At 39.1% G+C, this 25,589-nt stretch overlaps 1 protein-coding gene across 1 annotated transcript in view; it reads left to right on the forward strand.

The window, feature by feature from the left end:
• Window positions 1–579: 579 nt before the first annotated feature.
• SDHAF3 (succinate dehydrogenase complex assembly factor 3) overlaps window positions 580–25,589 on the forward strand; it is a 41,834-nt gene continuing 16,824 nt past the window's right edge. The window contains exon 1 of the mRNA XM_081102835.1: window positions 580–825. Within this exon, the coding sequence (XP_080958961.1) occupies window positions 652–825 (174 nt within the window). The 5' untranslated portion in view covers window positions 580–651. The remainder of the gene's footprint in view (window positions 826–25,589) is intronic.

Consider the following 25,589-nt stretch of genomic DNA (forward strand, 5'->3'; position numbering starts at 1 on the left):
ATCTCAGACTAATCAGAATCTCCAGCATTCTGGCCCTGCAAACAATACTTTTAAAATGCCTCCCAATGATGTCTCTGCAGCCAATTTGACTCGAGGTAATGAAACTGGCTCCGGGCTCACTTGAATGACATGAGAGAGGTCACACCTTCAGGAGACAAATCAGGAGCCCAGCACTGTGCAAAGTACGAGGGTTGGTAGGCTCCTGGGTGGAAAGACCAATCCCACTCGAATCCCTCTGGCATCGAGGTAAGCATGGCGGGCTTCCTGGAGGAGGCGGATTTCGCTGAAGGATTTCTCAGGCCTTTATCAGGAGGGCAGCGAGGAAGATGAATGCAAAAGAGGATGGTGTGTGGCTGTGGGGTGACAACTGGCTCAGGCCTATCGTGTCGTTGGCGTCCTCTCTGACCCGGATGCTGCCCTTCAGCAGCTCACACCCGACTCCACGCCCCGCCCCGACAGCGACCGGCCGGTGCCCCGCCCGCCGCCGTAGCTCCGTTTCCGGAAGGTCCTGATTTTAGGGCGGACCAAACCGGTTAGAGGTCGCACGCCTACTTCCGCCGGGCCGCGGGCTCCCCGATCCCCAGCGCGGAGCCGCCGCGCGCCGCCCTGTGCGCAGGCGCGGTCTGCGGCCCCAGGCCCCCGCGCGGCGCTATGCCGGCCGCGCACGTCTCGCGGGTGCGGGCCTTGTACCGGCGCATCTTGCTGCTGCACCGCGCGCTGCCCCTCGACCTCAAAGCCCTGGGCGACCAGTACGTGAAGGACGAGTTTAGGCGACATAAGGCGGTTGGTGCTGACGAGGCCCGGCGGTTCTTGCAGGAATGGGAGGCAAGTGCTGCCGCCTTTTCTCCGCCCTCCACCCTTGAGCGTCCCCCCCCCCCCCGCCCCCATCCCCCCAGGTGTCCCGGTTTGTTCCCGTGAAAGACCGCCTGTCCCACCCGATTTTCCCGGGTCCCACGCAGCGGCAGCCTGTTCCGTTTGAGTTCAACAGCGCAAAGCTGTTCAAAAGTTATCCCCAAAGTTGCACCCCCAGCCCGGCCGTTTCGCCCACCGCTCCTCGCGGGACCGGGTGCCGGTCCACCGGCGTCTGCGGTTCGTGTCGGCTGTGCGAGCCCCTTGCTGTGCAGCCGCCGCCGGGGTGAGAAGGGAGGTCACAAAAGTGAATAAATCACCGTCAGGTGCTCGCGGAGCTCAGGTCCCCTGCAGTGCCCCGCCCCGAGCAAGCGCCTGTGAATAAACGTATGGTTTGGTCAGGACTCTGAGTTTCCAAACCTAGAGGCTTGTTTCCGTCATGACTGTGTTTCAAACCCCAGTGCACCTGGGTGGCCTCAGCAGTGCTCTCCGTTGACTGATAGAGAAATCAGTTAAGCCCGGGGGACTACACGCGTCCAAGGGGGAAAATGCTGGTCAATTAAGTCAGGTGCAAGTTGGTTTCTCCTGAGTCTCAGGTCGCTTTGCTCTGCAACATTGCACTAAATTTAAAGCAGACACATGCATTAGGGATTAACCTGTTGACTCCCCCCCCCCCCCCGCCCCCAACAAACACACACTTTAAAAATTTTTTTTATTATTTTTAGTGAGGGGAAAGGGTATTCAGAGTATTTGGTGGCGTTCGGGACCCTCTAGGATTGCCCCTAGTTCTGATTTGTAAATATCAAGAAATGAATGGAATTGGAGGTTAGAGCGACATCTCAGGTGTTTGATAGCATGAAGCAGTGTTTGTAGAAGAACAGAGGTAAGCAATTCTTCAGCCTGACATGTTGATGGCTGAAGAGATGACTGAAGTCTGTTTTAAAAAATCATAGAGGTTGGGATGAACACACCATCTTGTCACTGAATCCCAGAATTCGTGATTGTAGAATCTTCGAGGCTTGCAAGAGGGACAGTTAGGACAAAGGTGAAATGTAGATCTTTCCTAAGTATCATGGTTATTAGATGTCCTTAGGCTGCCTGGAGCCAGGGAAGGTGAATGTTCTTATATGCAGACTGGCATCTTTCAATATGGTAACTTGGTCTTGGAGTCAGAACTGGCTTCATATGGAGGTTCTGGCATTTATGAATAAATATGTCAGATCACTTCATTTTTCTTATCTTAGTTCCTTATCTGTGAAATAGCAGGAGTTGCAGTATACAGCTCTAAATGTTTGCATGTGTTTTAAAAAGCACTTAAATTGTTAGTGGCAGTGTAAGATATTAAGCTGTTTAAGTCACATCTTTCAAGCCAGGCCAGTTTGCGGCAGGACGGGAGGAGAGACTAGCTCTGTTGGGAAGAAGTAAAGACACGTGGAGAGGTCCTAAAGTGTAAGGACTTGGGAGCTCTCTAAGGAAGGAATAGGAACTCCGTGTAAATTGGTAGCAGGCTGGAGGAGAGACTGAGGCATTAGTAAAACTGGGTATGTAAAACGTGCTGCTCAACCTCCGTGGCTTGGTATCAGGAATTCATCTTTTTGGGTGCCCGCCCCCCCCAACTCTCTTTAAATTATTTTAGACTTACAGAAGTTACAAAGACAGTGCAGAGTTCCCACACGTCTTACACTCAGCTTCCCCTTGAGTTAACATTGTATACAACCAATAATCAAAACTAAGAAATTAACATTGCCACCGTACTGTTAACTTCAGTCTCTAGTCACATTTTGCCCGTTATTTCCACTAATGTTCTTAATGTGTTCCAGCATCCAACCCAGGATCCTATATGGTATTTAGTTATCCTGTCTCCTTAATTTCTTCTAGTCTGTGACAGTTCCTCAATCTCTTCTTATCTTTCATAACTTTTTTGAAAAGGTTTGGTCAGTTATTTTGTAGAATGTCTTTCAGTTTGGGTTTGTCCGATGTGTTCTCTTGATTAGATTGGTTATATGCATTATTGGGAAGGGTTCCCCCCGGGCGACCTGCCCTTCTCAGTACATCATGTCAGAGGGCACATGGTATCAGTTACTTATTATTACTGGTGAGGTTAACCGTGGTCACTTGGTTAAGGTGATATATGCAAGTTTCTCCACTATAAAGTTACGATTTTCCTCTTTGAAATTAATACGTATCTCGGGGGAGATACTCTGAGGCTGTACAGCTATCCTGGTTCTTCACCTTAAAGTTGGCCAACTAATTTTAGCATTCACTGGTAGATCTTGCCGTTGTGTTCCAATGTGACTTTGTTTCTCTCATTTATTCTGAATTTGTTAACTGGAAATGTTTCTGTAGGGAAGCATTGTTCCTTCTTCCCTGTTATTGATCTAGCATTTTTAGTTTTTGTTTGTTTGTTTTTTAATGAACAAAAGTGTGTTCCATGGGGCGAGGATCCTATAGTTGGCAATTGGGTAAAGGTTAAGTTTAAACCTAATTATCTATTTGGATAAAATAATAATTCTAATCAGTTACAAGATATCTCAGTCTAAGTCTGGGAGTTAGAATAAGTAGGGTGGAGTCTACCAAGAGAGCCAGTTTCTTTCTTCCAAGGATGAGGCTAGAGAAGATTCTAATGAATTGAAGGGGAGAAAACCCTGGCTAGGGCAGCAGTACGGGGAGTGATATTCCTCGTTCGGTCTTCTGAGTCGTTTTCCCCTTGTGTTCTTCAGAACATCTAATTTATGATGATTATACTTGGTGATACTAGTTATGGAATGACTTCTGTTGCTTTTGGTAAATGATGATTACAAATTTGGTACATGTTACCTGAGTATTATTACAAGCTTGATGCTTATGCTTATATCAAGCTAATGAGATTGACATAATTAATGATGATTATAAACTTGGTACACGTTATCTGAGTATTACAAGCTTGATGCCTATGTTTATGTCATGCTAGTTGAGAGTGGCACAGTTGTGCACTTACTGTGCTACATGGAGTTGGTCTCTGGGATTCTCTCACACACTTCTGAAACTACTTATAAATCTAATGGATTCTGAATGTGTTTTACTTAACGGGCAAAGTTGGGTACCCCTGGAAAAAAGAAAGGGGAAGGATTGGGAATATTAGAGACCTCAGTATTAGGAGGAGAGTTTCTATTCCGTTCATTTGTCATCACGGACAACTGTGGCCAATATTAGAGGGAATTCAGCTGGAAAGTTTCTGTTCAAGAACCATTTGGGGTAGGTAGGAGAAAACTATTTCCTTTTATCTTTAGGATAAAACCGTAAATGCATATTTACAGAGTAAATAGTGATTTTATATAATTCCTTACCATAAGAGAAAGATTGTAAATGCAGGATGAGATGTTGGGAATCTGTTAGGGAGAACGTTTGGTAACTGGTTGGTAAAATATCTATTGTAATCTTACTCTCATGTCTTGTAGGAGGCGACTATTAGAAGCGGAGTTGGGGCTGGGTAGCTCAGGGGTCTTATTTATTCTGGCATTTTAAAGGTTGAACTATGCTCAGTGTTGAAGTATAGCTGATTTAGACAGTGCATTCCTTTTTTCTCTCGGTGCTTACCCAGTTGTGGAGAGAACTTCTTACCACTTACTTTCTGGGAAATCAGAATAAGCATTGAAAATTAAGTCTCAAGTAAAACATTTGTGATACAATGAGACAGAGTAGGAAACAGTGAGCTCCCAGGAGCTGCTCTGAAGAGACTCCTTGTGTTTAATTTTCTCTTTTTGGCCCATTTGTTTGTGTCTGTTGCTTTCTTAACTGGTTTCTGTGCTTTTTTTTTTTAAATGGCTGCTTTGCTCTTCTATTGGGGGATGTTTTTAGTGGAAGTTCTGTTTCTGGGAAAATCTAAAAAGGCTTAAACATTCTATAAATCATTATTGGTTACTTACTATTGCCAGGTAAAGTGCTAGTCATGTGGGACACAAAAATGAATAATAACTTTTATTTTCATGGTGTCCAAAATTTAGTAGAATATAATCTACAATTCTATATAATAATAGGGTAATATGCAAATTGACCCCAACGGTGGAATGACCAGAACGACCGTTCAACCAGTATGAGGCACACTGACTACCTCTTGGTTCTTTTCCCCGGCCAGCAGGCTCCGATTGCCTGATGTCGAATGGAGAACCAGGGGCGGGTGGCGCCAGGCAAGGCCCCCGCCCCACCAGTAGCCCCACACACAGAGAGCAGCCTGCAGCGGGGGCGGGGCTGTGAACAGGCAGGAACAACCGACCTCTTGGTCCCTTCCCCCAGCGGTCAGGTTCCAATCACCTGATGGTGAATGGGGAACCGGTGATGGGTGGCAGGGCCAGTTGCGGGCAGCCGGGGAAGATGGCTCTGATCACAGGCCAGGCCTAGGGTCTGTACCTGCGCACGGATTTCGTGCTCTGGGCCCCTAGTTATAATCCTATATAATAAAAGGCTAATACGCAAATTGACCGAATGGTGGAGCGACCAGTCACTGTGACACGCACTGACCACCAGGGGGCAGATGCTCAACACAGGAGCTGCCCCCTGGTGGTCAGTGTGCTCCCACAGGGAGAGTGGCTACTCAGCCAGAAGCTGGGCTCACAGCTGGCGAGTGCAGTGGCGGTGGTGGGAGCTTCTCCTGTCGCCACGGCAGCGCTAAGGATGTCTGATGGACGGCTTAGGCCTGCTTCCCAAGGGCTCTTGGACTGCGAGAGGGCACAGGCTGGGCTGAGGGACCCCCTCCCCAAGTGCACATATTTCATGCACCGGGCCTCTAGTATAGTATGAAAGGCTTTCTGTTAACTGCTATGGAAGCAAGGAGGGGATGGAGGAAGTTGAAGGCCACATGTGATGTCAAAGCTGAGTCTTGAGCAAGTCAAAGTTACTTGAAAGTGTCAAGAAAAAGACTTTCTAGAAAGAGGGAATAACATGCAGAGGTAAGTAGCAGTATGCGGGAACTGTTGTTCTGTTCTCTTCTTCTGTATTTGTTTGTCCTAACTACTTCTGCAAAGGAGCATACTTTTTTTCTTCTTGATTATGTTTAATTCTCTAGATTTGTATGATAGTTTAGATCTCATAACAGATGCTTTTTTGTTTTATTACTTTTTTTGTATTTGTTTTAGAGAGGAGGAAGTGCTTCAAATTTAATGTAACCATCCATTTGAAGCTCACATGGGACATCTTTTTCTTATTTATGACTTTGAAGTGGATCATCAGATAAAAGTATGATTAAGTTGCATGTCACCTATATTTAGAGTTTTTTAAACTTAGTATAATTAGGGTTGAGTGGGTATTTTGCAGTTTTTATAATTGTACGCCTCTCTTACCTAATTTGGGGACCTCATTATGTTGCTTTTGAATATCCTGATTTGTAGTTTGTGTTTTAGCTTGCGGGGGGAAAGGAATGAATTACCTCTATGTTCAGTAGTTGGGTCATGTGTGTGTGGGCTATATCTACCAAGTATGAGCCAGTCATTTGGGGACCTCTCAGTTGTACTGTTTATTCTGCGTGTTACTCAGTGTAGTGTTTTGTGATGGTTTATTGAATGGTGATGTCACACATGTATATTTTCTACACTAAGCTTTACCATTTAAAAAATTTTGGCCATATTGTGGTCCTTAACCAATGATTGGAAAGGGATGATGAAGAGGAAGAATATGAAACAGTGTATCCTTGGAACATAAAATTTTTCTCTTTTCCACTTCTGAAGTATTTGGATTTTTAGTGAAGCTTTTAAGATGTTTCTATTTCGGAACATTTAACTTTTATTGGTGTCATGAGATGTATACAGTGCTTATGTATAAAGTAACTAAAGGTGTTTTTTTAAAAAAATCAATATTTGATCAGTTTTGCATATATCATTGACTTTATTCTATATTATTGGAACATAGAGGTGTATGTACCTTTTATTTAGATGATTTAAAATTTATTGGAATTTACAGATTTAAAATAATGGTAATAGCATGACAGCATCAATATGCTAGATCTGTATGTGTATGTAGGGGTGTCTGTATTGTATATGTATACATAACATGTAGTCTTAAAAATTTGAAGTAAACTTTTGCACAGAATTAAAGATAAAGGATTATATATGCTTAATGTTAATTTTACTTACTATCTTATGAAATAAATATATATATATATATTTTTTTAAATAATTTTATTGATTTTTTTTACAGAGAGGAAGGGAGAGGGATAGAGAATTAGAAACATCGTTGAGAGAGAAGCATCGATCAGCTGCCTTCTGCACACCCCCTACTGGGGATGTGCCTGCAACCAAGGTGCATGCCCTTGACCGGAATCGAACCTGGGACCCTTCAGTCCCCAGGCCGATGATCTATCCAGTGAGCCAAACCAGCTAGGGCGAAATAAATATATTTTATGGTTGCATAATAAGAATAAATGTATGAAATTTTACATAGGGAGTATCAGAATTGAATGAAAGGAAGCTTCTGCCCTAGCCAGTTTTTCCCAGTGGTTAGAGCTTGGCCTGCAAGACTGATGGGTCATAGGTTCGATTCTGGTCAAGGGCACAGTACCTCAGTACTGGGCTTGATCTCTGGTTGGGGCATGTGTGGGAGGTAACCAATCGATGTGTCTCTCTCCCTCCCTTCCATTCTCTCTAAAACTCAAGGGAAAAGAAAATACCCTCGGGTGAGGATTAACAAAAAAATAAATAAAAAACAAAGGGAGCTTCACGTTGCTTTAGTAAACTCTTGTTTCTAGTTAATTCACAGTTTTTAAACTTAAAAAAAAAGTCAAAGTAATGTATACATGTAATTAAAAAAATAATTAGTATAGGAGGGCTTATAATAAAGAGCAACATTCTTTATTTCTTAATTTATCTCTTCTGGGGACATTTAAAATTTTATTTGGACTCTTTCATGTTTCATATATCTTGTGAATTTGGTTAACTGTCCATATTTGCAAGTAAAGCAAAAGGAACTGACTGAGAACTCTACATATAGGTAGGCTTGTTGATTGGAAAATTAATTTTAGAGTTACAGAGTTTCAATTAATCTCCCTTGAATTTGCTTTTCACTTCTGATTTCCTTACCTGTCTAGAGTTTGTGTTCCTTTGGTTATGGCAGTTTGGCTTTATCTTCAGCTGTATTTTCTGTTTTGTACTCTAAACTGTGGTTTCCTCTATCTGAGCTGTTTTGTTACATTCCTCTTTCTGTCTTGAAAAATTTGTTGCAGTCTCTTGGCTGCTGATGGCTCCATTTTGTTCTCTTAGTCATAATGGATTGCTCCTTTAACAAATTTCTCTAGTATCAATTCAGTGAGGTTGTGGAAGGGAGAAGGAATAAGATCCTGTGATTTCTCCAGTCTGCCATCTTGGGCTAGAAATTTGCAGTTCTTTCATTTTAAAAATGAAGAAACTAAGACCTATAAAAAAAAATGATTTGTATCCCACAGCTAGATAGACAAAAATTTTGTGCTCTTACCTCATGAAAGTCTAGTTAAGGTTTTGGAAATTAAGTTTCAAAAGCTATTAAACGTTTGCAGTATAAAATGATTATAGATTTTTTTCTTTGAATTATGCTTGCTTCAGTTTATTTGTATATCTGAGCTGTTGATTTTTTCTTCACTTTTTGTATTTTTCCTAAGGGAAAGGAAAGCTTGTTAAACAAGTTTTTATCTTTTACACCTCTAGCATGATAAATGTTTAAGTCATGATTTATTTTGCTTATTAGCCCAAGATGCTAATTGACACACCTCTCTCAAAATATATATATATATATATATATATATATATATATTTTCAATAATGAAATAAGAATGGAAGTTGCTGCGATATAACTGTTAAACTCTCGTACTAATCAGGCACATACGTTTTCTGTGTCATTTCTGGAAGGTTTCTTTGGACTTTAGTTGTCTCAGTAAGGGAAATAGTATTTTACCCTTAAAATTAGGGATAGACCAAAACATTCTTTTACCTCCAAGATATAATTTTATTAGGAGCTGAGTTAAAAATACTATATCAGATGGCATAAACCACTTTAGTATAGCTTAAATCACTAAAATGTAAGATTTTTCTCTTTAATCAGGACAGTTAGTTTCAGGGTTATGTGTTACTATAATAATAGAATGGGTAATAAAAATACAGCACGTTTTGTCTTTATTATAGTTATAATTAACATAGAATGTATGCCTTCTGAATTAAAAACTAGTTAAAAGACATAGAGTATATTTGGATAATGTGTTATGTGATTGATAGCCTTAGTATAAAAAAAGCTTATTTTGCTTTGATAGGGAAAACACTAACAGCTATAATAAAAGAATGGGCAAAATGACCTCTTACAAGAGGTCACCTGAGATTTATATACAAAATTGTTAATTGCTGTGCTTCATGTATCTGGTAATACTGAAAAATTTAAAGCAGTGTAGATGTCTAGTGATGGAAGAAGAATGGAATTATAACATAGCCATGTGATGGGTGGGTTAGTGTGCAGCTATTAGAAGAATTCTGTTATGGAAAACTGCTGATGATACAGTGAAATGATTAAGGATACCATTTTCTTCCTTGTACCTCAGATTTTTCCAGATTTTCTGCAAAGATCATGTATTCCTTTAGTAATTATAAGAAAGCCAATAGATGTTATTTAAAAAATGCAGTTGGATATACTCACTATTTTTACCACCAGTCTTATGTCACAAAGCAGTTGAGGCAGACACATTCACTGAGTCAAATACTGTTACCTTGTATATTTTTAAATTTTGCCCTATAAATTTTGTAGGTTAAACTTAGACTTCTTCATGTTCAATAAATGATGTCAGCTATATATTTTATATGATTTCTTGCTGAGTTTTAGAAATGAAATTTTAAAAAAGTCTAAATGTTTAGACTTCTATTCAACATTGTAAATGGCCACTGAAGTAAAAACAAGAAAAGCAATTAAAGGCACCCAGATTGGAGAGAAATAAAACTGTCTTTATTCACATACAATATGGTTATCTATGTAAAAAATCTGATGGAATCTACAAAAAAAATCTATAATTAATAAGGTCAGTGATTATAAGTCCTGGTCATTGATCTTGTAGGTCTGGAATTAGACTTTACCTATACTCAGAGACAATCAGATATTGGCATCAGATTCACACTATGGAATCTGATGGAATCTATGTATAGGGTGTGAGAGCCCCGCAACAGGGGTCAGGTTTAAGCAGCAAGGGAAGGGCCAAGAGAGGAAACTCCCTTTGTCTAGGAGTTTAAATATTCTGGTTTCCTGCCCTTACAGTGGCCATGCCTTTTCTGGCCGCTGACTTGCTTCCGTGTGTGACCAACAGGTAAGCATCTGCCCACGTCACCCAGACCTTCCTGGACCTGCATCTGTTGTCCAGTCCCTTCCCCTAGTGATTCGTGGGGAACAGACTTGGAGAGTGTTAAATGACAGCTTTCTAGCAAAGCTGTATAAATGGCACCTCTATACTATCTGGTCTTCCCTTTACTCCTTTCCTGTCAATAATAACCAGATTAACAACAGTATCAATATCACTTACCATAAAAATATGAAGAACTTATAAGCATATATGCATAACCTATGGACACAGACAATAGATAGGTGAAGGCCTGGTGGGGGGATGAGGAGAAGGTAGGTGGGGAGGGGGGGCAAAGGGAAGAAAGTGGGGGACATCTGTATTACTCTCAGCAATAAAATACAACTTTTAAAAAATGAAAAACTTAGGGATAATTCAGACAAATGATGTACAAAACTGTATATTAAAAACTATAAAGTCTTGCTGAAAAGAAATGTGTAGACTCAAAATTAAACTTTAGTTACTCTTTTTTACCTAACCACTAGAAGACATATTTAGAATTGTTAGGGCTCTAAACTGAGATCAGAAAAGAATCATCTGGGCCATCCATCTGATATAGTATTAAGTCTTCATAAGTAACATGAAGGATCTTCTCATGTTTAATTTCTTAGAGGTCATACTTAAATACTATTCATTGATTCTCCAATAATTTATTTTGATCAAAATTAAGTTGCTACTTAATAACTGTTAAAATCTATTGTATTTTAATTTTTCATCTTTTTCTAAGTATTGTAGAAGGTTGCATGAAGGCTGACAGAGAGGTAGGATTGGGAGGGCAGGTTAGTTAACAGCAAGTTTGTCTTTTGGCAGGTTAGTCAGAGAGGATGGAAGACTGGTAAACAGACTCACTTGGTGGCTTGGAAACCAGTAGGCTTAGGAAAGAAATTCTAGGTGGGTATGTGCCATTCAGGGCAGTGATTGTAAGTCCTGGTCATTGATCTTGTAGGTCTGGAATTAGACTTTACCTATACTCAGAGATAGATACTAGCATCAGATTCACAGTATGGAATCTGATGGAATCCTATATAATAAAAGCCCAGTGACCTAACGGTGTAATGACCAGAACAACCAGTCTACCAGTCGCTATGACACGCACAGACCACCAGGGGGCAGATGCTCAATGCAGGAGCTGCCCCCTGGTGGTCAGTGTGCTCCCACAGTGGGAGCACCCCTCAGCTGACCTGGGGAAGCGGCTGCTTCCACAGCGGGCCGATCCCGCAGGCCACATCCCCCACCAGTGCATGAATCCTGTGCACCAGACCTCTAGTCTGCTAGTTTGTATATGTATGTAGTGTTAACGTTTAAATTGGAATGCTGATTTACTCATTCCTGTGGGTAGGGCACAGGAGGCTGAGAAGAGGGCTCTCCTTTTTCAGGAGTCAGCATATTTACCTGTAGATCCAGGGAACGAATTCTCTTTCATAGTATGTCTCAAAATTCAGAATTTTATAGATTTTAGAATGGCAATAAGGCATATTACTGCATTTTAAGGAACACCCAATGGAATCTGGGGTGGTATACCCTGTAATAAAATACATTAATATTTCTGCAGTAAAGCATGTGACTCTTTATATTAAGTACAGTAAATAAAGGCTTCATGTTTATTTTAGGTCAGGATTTGCTGCCAGATAAGTTTTGAAAGAGCTTTTGTTTTTTTAAACTTCTTTGACTTCAGAATTGCAAGTAAGGAATGGTGGACTATTAAGCTTTCTGGGAAACTGAATTAGTGTTTAGAAGGTTGCCTGGTAAACATGAATTAAAATAACAGGAAATGGGTAGGCATGAGAGATTTTTCATCAGGCCTCACTGTGTCTGCAGTGGAAGGCGTCTTGCGTCCTGCCTCACTGCTCTTTTCCTGGACAGTGCTGAACACATACTACTAGCAAGTTTGCCTGCTCGTGCTAGTCTATTTTTAGTTTAAGCACCTTCTTTCTGTCATAGTGTTGTTGTTATTATTATTATTATTATTATTGTATTAGTTGATTAAGCTACCTAATTTGTCTTCTGGGCCTGAAGGGACTCAGATACTATTTCCCATTGTGTGTTGATTTAACTAACTTAATTCCCATGGAAGGATTATATTTATCTTGCATGTTTTTGCTCTTTACTCCTAAATCATTAGAACTTGAAGTATGTCTAAAACTTGCAATTTGACTTTTAAATTCTCAAACAGTAAAATATTTATGCTTTATTTGAATATATTTTAAATATATGTAAATAAAAGGTATTTTTTTTCTTTCAAAAAGCATTTCATCATTAGAAACATGAAACATGCAATATACATTCTGCTATTTTTTTGTATGTTTAAGTAGCAAAGGTTTCTGGACTTCGATGTGGTGGCTCTACTTTTCTGAAGGTAAAGAGGTCTGTAGTTAGTTTTAAAACTATCCTTTTGAATAAAAAAATTTATACACATCTGAGGAAATCCCCCCCCCCCCCCACGCTACATGAAGAATGGCAGTAAATGGAGTAGCAAATACATATATGCATATACACACAGGCACTACAACAACATCAGCGGGTCTGGCTTCACAGCACTTAGTCTGAACTGCAACCCTCCACAGTCACCTTGTTTACTGCCTCACACTTCAAGGTTTATCTGGCAGTTTATCTGTTATTTATTCACTTTATAAGTTGTAGATAAGTGCAATTGATAATTGAGGATTTCTAACTGATAATCATACTTAACACCACTTTAAAAAAATGCCATGAATATCTTTAAATGCCTTTACAAGGCTAAGAGCAAGATGCGCAAAGTGAGAAATTTATTTTAAATGTTCGGAAATATGTACGAGTTTGATATAGTTCCAGGCTGCTTATAACACCTTGACTAATTCATGTAAGTCACTTCCAATTTCTCAGGCGACTTTGGAAACTGCAATGTGACTATATTCTAATTTTATAATTAAATCTAATGAAGTCAGAGACACCTCAAAGAGATATATTATGGTATTTTCCCTTCTCTGGAATTCATGCTGAGGTATATATTTTGTTTTATTTCTGTCCTCGTCTCTTGCTTAAATGGCTCCATCTCCTCTTCCTCCTGTCATCCTCTTCTTCTTCCTCTTCCTTTTATTCAGACAACAGGCTGTCTCTTTTGCACCATCAGATTTTCCTGAGTCAGCTAAGTCCTTTACATATTTCTCCTTTGGCCTCATTATCCTACATGGTAAGGCTGCATGTTTGCTATCAGATGACCCCCACATCTATTCGGACTTCAGTGGAGACCCCAGGGATTGGGAATTTGATCTTAGGTGGAATTCTAAACGGAACAGGAAGATATCTGTAGGTAATGGCCAACTGGGGCCATTGGGGTCCTTCCTGCTTCCCTTAGTCCAAAATGCTTCGGTTCTGGATCATCAACTTTGGATTTCCTCTTCCCAGACATTGTGTTCTACATCTCAGAGCACTTCTTAGAGAGCTGCAAAAGAAAAAAACAAACAAAACTGCAACACTGATGTGAGTCTCTGGATTTTTCTTTCTTTGTGCTGCTTGTCTCCACAAAGGAGGCAAAGCAGATTCTTTGCTCTTTGGTTCTTGGGTCTCATGATTATTATTAGGACAATTATAATAGTATATAGATATGTGCCCTGACTGGGAATTGAACCCGCCACTTTTTGGTGTCAGGGTTATAATGTACATTTCTATGCCATTTCCAACTATTGTATTTAATCTATTAATTTCACCTGTTCAATTTATAAAGCTGTTGGGACAAAGATTTTAATAGTAGAAGCTTTTGAAGTAGTTTGGTAACTATTTTCATACTGAGTATATTTCTGAAAGGTTGTTTATAAATTGATTTTTTTAATGGAACAGTATTTTATGTATATTAGCAAGCTTACTATTTAAATACATTCTTTAGTGAATCCTTTTGTGAAGGGAATATTCAGCCCATAATTTGTTTCTTTGTGTAAACCTGCATTTGCATACATCAAATTTGTTTTAAATAGGATTTATCTACAAATGTCGATCCATGTGTCTGAAAAGAAGAAAATTTAATTTCTGTTTGATGTGAAGAACAAATTCAGATTTGGCACTTTTGATAGATGAGACAAGCCAAATTATTTTAGTTCTATTCTTTTCAACTAAATGCTATCAAAATATGCTTTACACCCTAAATTAAGGGTGGCAGGAGTTCATATGTTAAGGTTGAACTACAGTATATTTTTCAACTACATTTTCTTAAATAGTAACAGGGCTAGTGTGAAGTTATACCAAGTTTAAAACATTATTTAGTAGTTTTATCTTTACTTTTCTGAAAGCATAACTGGAATCCCAAATCTTGATGATTTTTTTGTTTTAAAAATACTTTTACTTTGTCTTAGTCTGTAGTCATAGAAGTAGATGCATATGTTGCTTTTAATTATGTGTTTGTTAGCTTTTTACTTACCATACTTTGATGATACCCACCAGTTTATTAAGCCCTGTTTAATACTGGGAAGTATTAATGACAATTCACCCTCCTTTTAGTTTGGATACTGAAACATTGTTAACTAGAATTAACCATAAGCAGATATTTAGTTCATAATATAGCATAAATATGGTAGATTTCTAATGCAAAAATAAGATGTAATTGTGGTTGTATACTATTTAACTGCACTGTGGTTAAATAGACTTCTTCCTGCAGGGCTGTCTGGGAGCTAATTACTATTTGGTATACTGGTTCTCTGGGAAAGTAAATACAAATTAAAGCTGACAGCATTGGGAACTTGACCCCATCTCTCAGACCCCCTGCACAACCTACTGGATAGCCAGTCAAAGGAGAGCCCTCTCATGATTTAACGTGCATACTGTTAGATTCCATGGAAACTAAAGCTCTTCCTTCATAACTGAGGAAGAAGTCAGTGGGTTAGGGAACCCTAGGAAATGTCATAGGATCCAGGAGAAACACCTCTTTAATATATATAGGGCTGCCATTTGTCCATGGACTTAACAAGTAGCGTGTCAGGAATAACCCAGAGGACATTATTAAAGGCAAAAATTGGAAAGAAAGCAAAGAATCAGGAGCAGAGGTTTGAGTGACAAGTTCAAGGTGTGGCCTAGAGATATTGTTCCAAATGTAGGCCTTGACCTGTGTGAGGATTTGGTGCACACTGTGTCAGGGAGGATTAGGCAGAGTGGCCCGACTGAGTTTATTTGCTCACTCATTCACTGCCTACTCTTTTTCAGGAGATGCAGAGATTAATACCCGGTCAGTGTTAAGGAGTTTGTAAGTGGGCTACAAGTCTGTATAAGAGAGAATGAGACTTGTACCCTGCAGAGTCGTAGTTGAGAATGCTGATCTTTTCGTAGTGGGGCAAATGAGTCGTATGAGTATGGAGGATTACTTCTTTTTCCCTTAACCTTTGAATTTATGATTAGACAGTTCTCTAATATATCTACCCTGTAACTTGCCATTCCTTTTGAGAATCTTGTTGAGTTTCCTTTAAAAATATAGCTATTCCTATGAGAGATTCCATTCTAAACTATTATCAGCTAACACTTCAATAATTATCTGACATTGGTTAATATTCAGCCACTTACTATGTGACCTTGAGTAATTTGGTTAACCACTCCAAGCCTCATCTTCCTCATCAGGAAAATGGGAATGAATAGCAACAGTACTTACCTCTAGCTCTAGTGTGGGAGAGGAAGGGGGTTGATAGGAAGAAGGCAAGATTTATAGGAAAGAGCCGTGAGGGTGCTGAAAACAAATTTTGTAATTTCATTTTAATTCTTTCTTCACTTCCATATCCAAATAGTTGCTAAATCCTGTTGATTGCTTCCTTTTACTGTATCAGAGTTGTGACCTATTATCTCCATTTTCATTACCTTTGGATATTTGTACTAATTTCATAAGTAATCTTGCCTTTAGTCTCTTAACTGTCAGCTTATAAAACACAACTTTGGTCATATTATTGACCTGTCTCAGTGAATAGAGCATCGACCTGTGGACTGAAGGGTCCTGGGTTCGATTCTAGTCAAGGGCACATGCCTGGGTTGCAGGCTCAATCCCTAGTTGGGGGCATGCAGGAGGCAGCTGATCAATGATTCTCTCTCTTCATTGATGTTTCTATTTCTCTCCCTTCCTCTCTGAAATCAATAAAAATATATTAAAAAAATACACCCACCATTGTTCTCCCATTAACTTTTCTTTAACCTGGAATTCAAAATTGTGCAAAATATGATTTGAATATATTTCTCCTACTCTACATCTTAGCATTCTCTGTCATGCATTCTGTGTCCAAATTATATTCCACTGAGCATTATTCTCTGAATGTGGCCTTAAATTGTTTTGACTCTCACTGTCTAGTTGGCCTAAATGTTTTCCTGTCTTTTTCTGTCCAAATCCTAAAATGTCTTTCAAAACGGTTCTAATCTTTTACTATCAATTCTATTCTTGATTTATTCTTTTAAAAAAACATATTTTTATTGATTCAGAGAGGAAGGGAGAGGGAGAGAGAGATACAAACATCAATGGTGAGAGAATTATTGATTGGCTGCCTCCTGCACTCCCCCTACTGGGGATCGAGCCCACAACCAGGCATATGCCCTTGACCGGAATCGAACCTGGGACCCTTCAGTCCGCAGGCTGACACTTTATCCACCGAGCCAAACCAGCCAGGGCTTCTTGATTAATTCTTATTGTAAAAAGCAAAACTCTATTGCTGGGAGCCGGTCCATGCTTGCTGTTTCAAGGGACCTGGCATATATGGCATACTGTTCTTAATATGTTTGCTCACCTTCTTGGCACTATGTGTTTTAACCAAGGTCTCTGAGAAAGGTTGTTTCCCCAGGTAGGGATTTTCCCCTGAAGTTAGGGAGGGAATAAAACCTCTTAACTAAGTGCCAGGCGGGTAATTAATCACTTTAACTATGACCAATCATGCTTAAGCTACATAATCTTTACTCCCTGGAATGGAGATAAGAAACGCCCTAACCTTTGGAATAGAGATTGATAGGATTGGAATCAACTGGTATAAATACAGATGTAACAAGACAGAACTTAGAAGACAGAACCTACACAGAACCTAGAGACAGAAGAACTTCGCTGGAGAGAACATGGCAAAAGATCCTGGACAGAAACTGGCAACAGAACCTAGAGACAGAACCTAGCGAGAGAACCTGGCTGAAGAACCTAGAGACAGAACCTGGATAGAACATGGCAAGAGAACCTGACTAGAACCTGGTGACTGAACCTGGCTGGAGAACATGGACACAGAACCTGGCTGGAGATCCTAACCAGAACTTCGCTGGAGATCCTGAACAGAACTTGGCTGGAGATCCTGGCTCGAGATCCTGGCTAGGCTGCTGATCAACTGAACGCTGTCTCCGTGTCATTCCTTTTTCACCGACTCCGTCCACACCTTTGGGGACCCCTGGACCTGCTGGGGTCGGACCCCAGCATCTGGCACCCGAACAGGGACCCTTAGATGTAACAAGACAGCAAGAGACAGAACCTAGACACTGAACCTACACAGAACCTAGAGACAGAAGAACTTCGCTGGAGAGAACATGGCAAAAGATCCTGGACAGAAACTCGCCACAGAACCTAGGGACAGAACCTAGAGACAGAACATGGCAAAAAATCCTGGACAGAAACTGGCCACAGAACCTAGAGACAGAACCTAGCGAGAGAACCTGGCTGAAGAACCTAGAGACAGAACCTGGCTACAGAACCTGGATAGAACATGGCAAGAGAACCTGACTAGAACCTGGTGACAGAACCTGGCTGGAGAACCTAGCGAGGGAACATGGCTACAGAACCTGGCTGGAGAACCTAGCAAGAGAATATGGACACAGAACCTGGCTGGAGATCCTAACCAGAACTTCGCTGGAGATCCTGACCAGAACTTGGCTAGAGATCCTGGCTAGGCTGCTGATCAACTGAACGCTGTCTCTGTGTCATTCCTTCTTCGCCAACTCCGTCCACACCTTTGGGGACCCCTGGACCTGCTGGGGTTGGACCCCAGCACTCTATGTTTTCTAATTTCCTAAAATATTAGTTTTTGTACTCAATGCTTTCTACATTATCTTATGGTTATTTGTTGACATTTTTGGCACTAATAGATGGTAAGTTCTTTGAGCACAAAAACTATGTTTTACTTATCTTTATGTACTTTGAAGCTCCTAGGACAGTATTTTGCTTATAATGGATGCTCAGTAAATCTTGCTTTTTTTTTTTTTCTTAAAAGAAAAATGTGTGATTATTTTTTGGATGAAGACCAAACATGCTAATGCCCACAGTTGGATAAAAAAAAGTTAACCAATCAAATGTGTGAACTATAATCTTTATAAAGATTAATAGTTTAAGCAAAAGCCTTTACCCTGATTACAGGAATTATTAAATTGTATTTCATAAATATTTGAGAATTCAGTGTATTTCATAGGGTACTAGGCTTATTCCAAACACTTTAATTCATGTTTTTATCTAAATAGACTATCAAATCACTAGGAATATGAATGTATGAATAACTGTTTCAGTTTATGATTGTTATGATTATTGTGCTGTGTAGCTATTAATAAGCTTCTGGTCTTTATAAAACTTATATTGGGCATCTGTGGTTCCTAATTATTCAGGACAAGTTAAAGTAGCTTAATATCATTGCTTCTTTGTACATTTAATAAAGTTATGCCTAACATGGGGGAGAGATAAAGAAAGATTATTTAAGGAACTTACGACCATGAACTGGTAGAGACCCGGAATAGTCATAACTGCTAAGAGTCTTGAAAACAAAAAAAGTAAATGAGTGTCATGTGGTTCCTTGAGCTATAATGAACACCATTTTTCTCTTAGGAAGAAGAGAGAAGCTAGGAGCAACTATGCATGATCATTTTCACTAAATTCTTCTAAGAATGTTTACCTGTTTACAGCTGGATTCATCCTTTCTAATAATATTGGGAAATAAATACTAGTCAGATACAGGAATTTATTGTGTAAGTGTAATTTCAAAAGTTGCCACACGATGGCAGAAGATCCTTGTATCTGGAAAGACAAATGGAAAAAACTTTCAGTTTTATTTGAAATAGTATTTGTCTTTTCATATTTCAACTAGTAATCTTCATGTTTGTGTTATCTGATATAGATTTATTATCATTTTAAATGTTTTAACTAATTTTAAAATGGAATATATGTTTTGTTGTGTTTTTTTTTTCCATTTCTCGTATACAAATTTAACCCATTTTTAAGGTTTTATATATTTCCCCTTAATAGTGTTTTAAATAATTGTTTTGGTAAATGTATTTTTTCTTAAAAATTCAATTTAGGGGAAATTGAGTACAGTTATTTATTATTTGTAGATAAATGTATGAAACCCAAAATGTGGAATTTTGACTTTATTTTAGAAATGAAGGAATTGATTCATTCTTTGTATTAATTTACCTAGAGTTTGGAATGGCCATCTCATGTTCTCTTGACTGTTTTGTTAGTTGCCTGCTTTATCACTGTCAGGTCTTCTCTGAAATTTTCCGTCTTAATTTAAGAAATTATTCATTCTGCAAATATTTATTAAATGCTTACCATGTTTCATATACTACCCTAGACACTGAAATTTATAGTGATAAAAAAATCCATAAGATATAATCAGATATAACTTTTTCAGAGCTCACAATCTTGCAAGGCAGATAGCTACCAAATACATTATTGTGTTTTGAGTTCATGTTTGTGGGTCTTATTAAAACAAATACACTTTTCATACAGATTTAAAGAATATACAACTTTTACATAGGTACAGTAGATTAATTATAAAAATATTGAATTATATGAGTGATGACTGGGAAAAGATCAAAATAAAGATTTGGGAATTTTGAGAAAACTTAAATAGTCCAAGGTTTTTTTGTGTGTTTTAAAGGATGTTAGATTCTCTAGTGAAAAAGAGAGGGGGAATAACATGACATTTTTTAAGTTTTAATTAGTGACATTTTGGCCTTTTTTAGTGTCCACATGATTTTTATTATATATTGTTTGTATAATTTGTAATAAAAACTGGGACATGATTATAAAGAAGCACTAAAATAAAATCATATAACACATGTATAGATAAGTACTTGAAATGTAGATTTATTGACTGTTAAATTTGGTTTATTGCTAGAACTATAAAATAGTTCTTTATGAAAACAGCCTTCAAAAATAAGACTAAAAAATAAAAATTACATATATCTGTTACTTTAAGACAAAGAAACCCCCCACCTTTATAGTAATTATATGAACATTACAAAAAGAAAATAAACAGAATTGCTCTTGGGATATATTAATGTGTGCCTTCTTTTTAGCTGTTTCTATCTGTAATATCTTACTTTTTTCTGAAAAATGTAGTTTTTACAATATGCTATTAAATTTTTTCTTAAAATTGCATGTAAGATTTTGCATATATATTTTACGATTAATTGCTGACTTCTTTAACTGAGAAAACCTTCTTTTCGAGTTAGTGTTTTTGATCTCTCTGGATAGATGTGGAATTGCTGGGTCATAGGGTAGTAGTACATGTAAGTTTTTGAGGATCCTCCATACTGTTTTCCATAGGGGCTGCACCAATGTACAATCCCACCAAGAATACATGAGGGTTCCTTATTTTTCACATCCTTAGCAACACTTATGATTGTTGATTTATTGATGGTAGCCATTCTGAGATATGTGAGGTGATATGTCATTTGTGTGTGTGTGTGTGTTTAAAATACGTGTTTATTGATTTTAGAGAGAGGGGAAGGAAGAGGGAAAGAATGATAGAAACATCAGTGAGAGAGAAACATCAATCTGCTGCCTCCTGCAGGCCCCTTACTGGGGATGGATTCTGCAACCCAGGCTTGTGCCCTGACCAGGAAACAAACCAGTGATCTCTTGGTTCATGGGTTGACCACTGATCAACCCCAGCCTCGAGTCATTGTGGTTTTAATTTGCATTTCCCTGATGAGTAGTGATGTTGAGCATCTTTTCATGTTATTGGCTATTTGTATGTCCTCTTTGGAGAAGTGTCTATTCAGATCCTCTGCCCATATTTTAATTGTATCATTCGTTTTTTTGGTGTTAAGTTATATATTTTACATATTAATCCCTTATCAGATGTATTATTGGCAAATATTTTCTACCATACAGTGAATTGCCTTTTCATTTTGTTGTTAGTTTCTTTTCAAGATGCAGAAACTTTTTAGTTTGACATAATCTCATTTGTTTATTTTTCTTTTGTTTCCCTTTGAGGAGATGTGGCTTTTTAAAATATATTATTTGGGGCCCCAAGAAACTTTAAGATGCAGAAGAGTAAGAAAACTGCAGATATGACACAAGGCACTTGTATTTGTCAAGTATTAGGAGTATCACCAGTGTGGACCAGTAGTTTTATTGCTAGCTTTACCCAGTGGCCAAATAAGTTTATATTAAACGAGTACAAAAAACGTTTTATATAAATGTTAAAGGCACACTTTAAAATTAAATATCCTTTGCATTTTGAAGTTATTTATTACATGTTCTTACAAGCTATTATCTTTTTAAAGTATGCTACTTTGTAAAACACTAATATGAAGTGAGAATTCTTGTGATCCGTCTGCAATGTGTTAAGGAAAAATAAATTATGACAATGGAAGTTCAGAGTGATAGCTTGAAAAAGAAGTTATTATTAGAAAGGGATTATATTTTATTGGCAGCTGTTAGGTGACTTAATTGAAGATATTTCACTTTTTGTAAAAAATACCTTGTCCATTTTTTCCTCATATTTTTATTAAAAAGTTTCCAAAATTGAAATAAATATTTTTTAACATCTCTCCATCTGAAAGTGTGTTTTTGGATTTTTGTGTACAAGAATCCAAGCTATTTTATTTACTTATTTAAATACATTTTTATTGATTTCAGAGAGAATGGGAAAGGGAGAGAGAGAGAGAAAGAAATAACAATGATGAGAGTCACTGATTGGCTGCCTCTTGCACACCCCACACTGGGCACTGAGCCCACAACCTGGGCATGTGTCCTGACCAGGAATCGAACAATTACCTTTTGGTTCATAAGTCCATTCTCAACCAGTGAGCTACGCTGGCCGGGCTGGTAAACATCTTTTTATGTGCTTATTTGCCATCTGTATGCGATTTTGGTGAAATGTCTGTTCATGCCTTTTGCATATTTTCTAATTGGGTTATTTTTTTAGTTTTGAGAATTCTTTATATATTCTAGATACTGGTTTGTTTTTGTTTTCTTGTTAGATGTGGTTTGCATATATTTCTCCTATCTGTAGTTTGTTTTTCATTCTTTTAACAGGATCTTCTTCAGAGTGAAAGTTTTAATGAGTTCCATTTTATTACTTTTTCTTTTTGTGATCATGGTGTTGGTGTCAAGTATGAATTCTTTACCTCGTCCTAGATCCTGAAGATTTTCTCTTCTTCTTTCTTTCACACTTTACATTTAGGCCCATGGTCTATTTTTTAATTAACTTTTGCATATGATGTGAGGTTTAGCTTGTTTCTTTTTTTTTTTCCTTCTTCCTTTTTTTGGTATATAGTCCACTTGCTTCAGCACCATTTGTTGAAAAGGCTGTTTCTCTTCCATTTTATTGCTTTTGCACCTTCCTAAAAAATCAATTAGGCATGTTTGTGTGACTCTGTTTCTGGGTTCTCTATTTTGTCCCATTGGTCTATGTGGTGGTCACTCCACCACACTGTTTCGTTTGCTGTAACTATAAAAGTCCTAATAACATCAGGAAGAATGATTTTTCTGGAACTTGGGGAGATCAGCTCTGGGAGAAATGACATCTTAACTATGCTGAACTATTTCAGTTTTTACATTTAAATTTAAGTAAAACAAAATTAAGAACTCAGGTTCTACAGTATTATATTTCAAGGGCTCAAGCCACATTGGCTTGTGACTACTCTGTTGGATAAGGTAGCTCTAAAATACCATACATACTGGTTCCTGTGTCTGGAACACCCCTCCTTTTAGGTTGATCAACTTCTTATCCTTTGGATGGCACCTTGTCCTAGATACCCTCTCTGTCCCATGTCTCATTTCTCAACCCAAAAGCTGCTATGGAACTCGCGTGTGTTCATTTCTAATTATGGCAATTATTATGCACTCCCTCCTCTTCATTATTACATTGTGTGCTAGTTACTCTGTTACTTCTCTGCTTCACCACTAAATTATAAGCTCCTTTGAATCAGAAATTGTGTGATTATGCTTATATCTCTAGCACCCGACATTTAGTGTGTGCTCAGGAAGTAGTTGGTGATGTATGAACAGTATATCACATCTAGTTAATTTACTTATTTTTTGTAGACTGTCTTCCAGTTGGGATTTGTCTGGTGTTTTCCTCATGAATAAACTGGGGTTATGGGTTTGGGGAAGAAAGTCCACAGAAGTAAATGCCATTGTCATCACATCATATTAAGGATACATTATTGCCATTGTTTTGATCTCATTAATGTGTCTGATAATGATGAGCTTGTGCCTTTACTTTCTATGTTACCTTTACTTATTTCAGCATTTATGGACTATACATTAATCAGAAAATTGGATTTTATTAAGTAACTAGAGGCCCGGTGCACACAAATTTGTGCACTCGGGGGTAGGGAGTCCCTCAGCCTGGCCTGTGCCCTCTCGCAGTCTGGGACCCCTTGGGGGATGACCACCTGCTGGCTTAGGCCTGCTCCCCAGGGGCATTGGGCCTAAGATGGCAATCAGACATCCCTCTGGCAGCCCGGCAGCCCTCGAGGAATGTCCATTTGCCAGCGGGGAGCAGACCTAAGCTGCAGTCAGACATCCTTAGCACTGCTGAGGCAGGAGAGGCTCCCACCACCACCACTGTACTGGCAGCCATCAGCCTGGCTTGTGGCTGAGCAGAGCTCCCCCCTGTGAGAGCGCACTGACCACCAGGGGACAGCTCCTGCATTGAGGTCTGCCCCCTGGTGGTCAGTGTGTTTCATAGTGACCAGTCATTCCCAGTCTTTCTGCTGTTAGGGTCAGTTTGCATATTACCCTTTTACTGTATAGGATAGAGGCCTGGTGCACCGGTGGGGGCTGGCTGGTTTGCCCTGAAGGGTGTCCCGGATCAGGGTGGGGGTCCTGCTTGGGTGCCTGGCCAGCCTGGATGAGGGGCTGATGGCTGTTTGCAGCTGGTCACACCCTCTTTAGGGTGGGGGCCCTGCTTGGGTGCCTGGCCAGTCTGGGTGAGGGGCTGAGGACTGTTTTCAGGCTGGCAGGTGACTGAAGCTGCCAGTCTCTTTTCTTTTCTTTCTTTTTTTTTATTCTGTGATTTATTTACCTTCTATAGTTGTCACTGGAGCTGAGAGCTGGCTCCAGCTCTGAGGCTGTGGCTAGCTGAAAGCAGGTATCTGGGTTTGTTTAGCTTCTATAATTGAAACTCTGTTGCCATCACTGGCTCTCTAAGCTTTGAGGCCCCGGCTGGCTGAAAGCAGGTATCTGGGGTTTGTTTAGTTTCTATAATTGCAACATTGTTGCTTAGACTGGAGCTCAGAGCTAGGCTGCGGCAGGCAGGGAACCTTGGGTTTCTCCATCACTGGAGCAAGCAAGCCTCATGTTCGCTTCACCTGCTTGGCTGCTGGCCGCCATCTTTGTTGGCAGTTAGTTTGCATATCCTGCTGATTAGCCAGTGGGAAGTGTAGCGGAGGTATGGTTAATTACCATGTTTGTCTATTATTAGATAGGATGGTAAATGCTAAATCTTTAAATAAGAGTTATCTATTCAGTGGTTCGAAAGTTACCTGTTCACTAGTATCTTTTTTGCTTGTGCTTGCATTATTATTATTATTTTTAACCACAGGATTCTTTATAAGCATCTTTTAAAGTCTCCTGTCCACTAGACCAAATAACAAATTGTAAATCCACTTAACTGGCCTGACCAACTATAGCATGTCCCAATACCGGGCTCTGGGGGCAGATTGTGGTTGTAGGGAGAGGTTTCTCTCAGTTTGGTGGCATGGGGAACTGGGGAACTAACCTTATATTACTTATTGCCTGAATCGTACATGACTTTCACAGTGTTAAGCAGTTATGTGACACCCTGCAATTTAAATACCAGTAAAACAAATTTTTTTTAAAAAACCCTAAATAGAAATTCTGATGTTTTCTTCCCTTGCTCCAATGGATTGTCTTGCTGTAATTTGTGTATCCCCAAGGTACTCACATCTGACACTGGAGACTAAGTCTAGAAAACTAAAAGAATTTCAAAGATTTTTTTCCTGCCTCCCTAAATTGATTCTTTTCTGTAGTCTCCAGACTTCTTCAAGTGGTTATTTCTTTGTGCATGGTATCCTTGTTATGGCAATTCCCTTTGATTTCCTGATAACCAGACTGGGTGTATACTGGTTCCTACATCCATATAGAAATCCAAGCCATTGCTAGGTTACTTGTTTTAAAACTTTTCTTTTAAGGGCTGGTTAATTAGGAGAGTACTTCTAGGAGGCTGACATTTATATTCTTTTGGAATATAGAATTTGAATGCTTTCACTGTTTTGT

This window comes from Myotis nattereri, assembly GCF_964212035.1.
Source record: "Myotis nattereri genome assembly, chromosome: 11".
Lineage (NCBI taxonomy): Eukaryota > Metazoa > Chordata > Mammalia > Chiroptera > Vespertilionidae > Myotis > Myotis nattereri.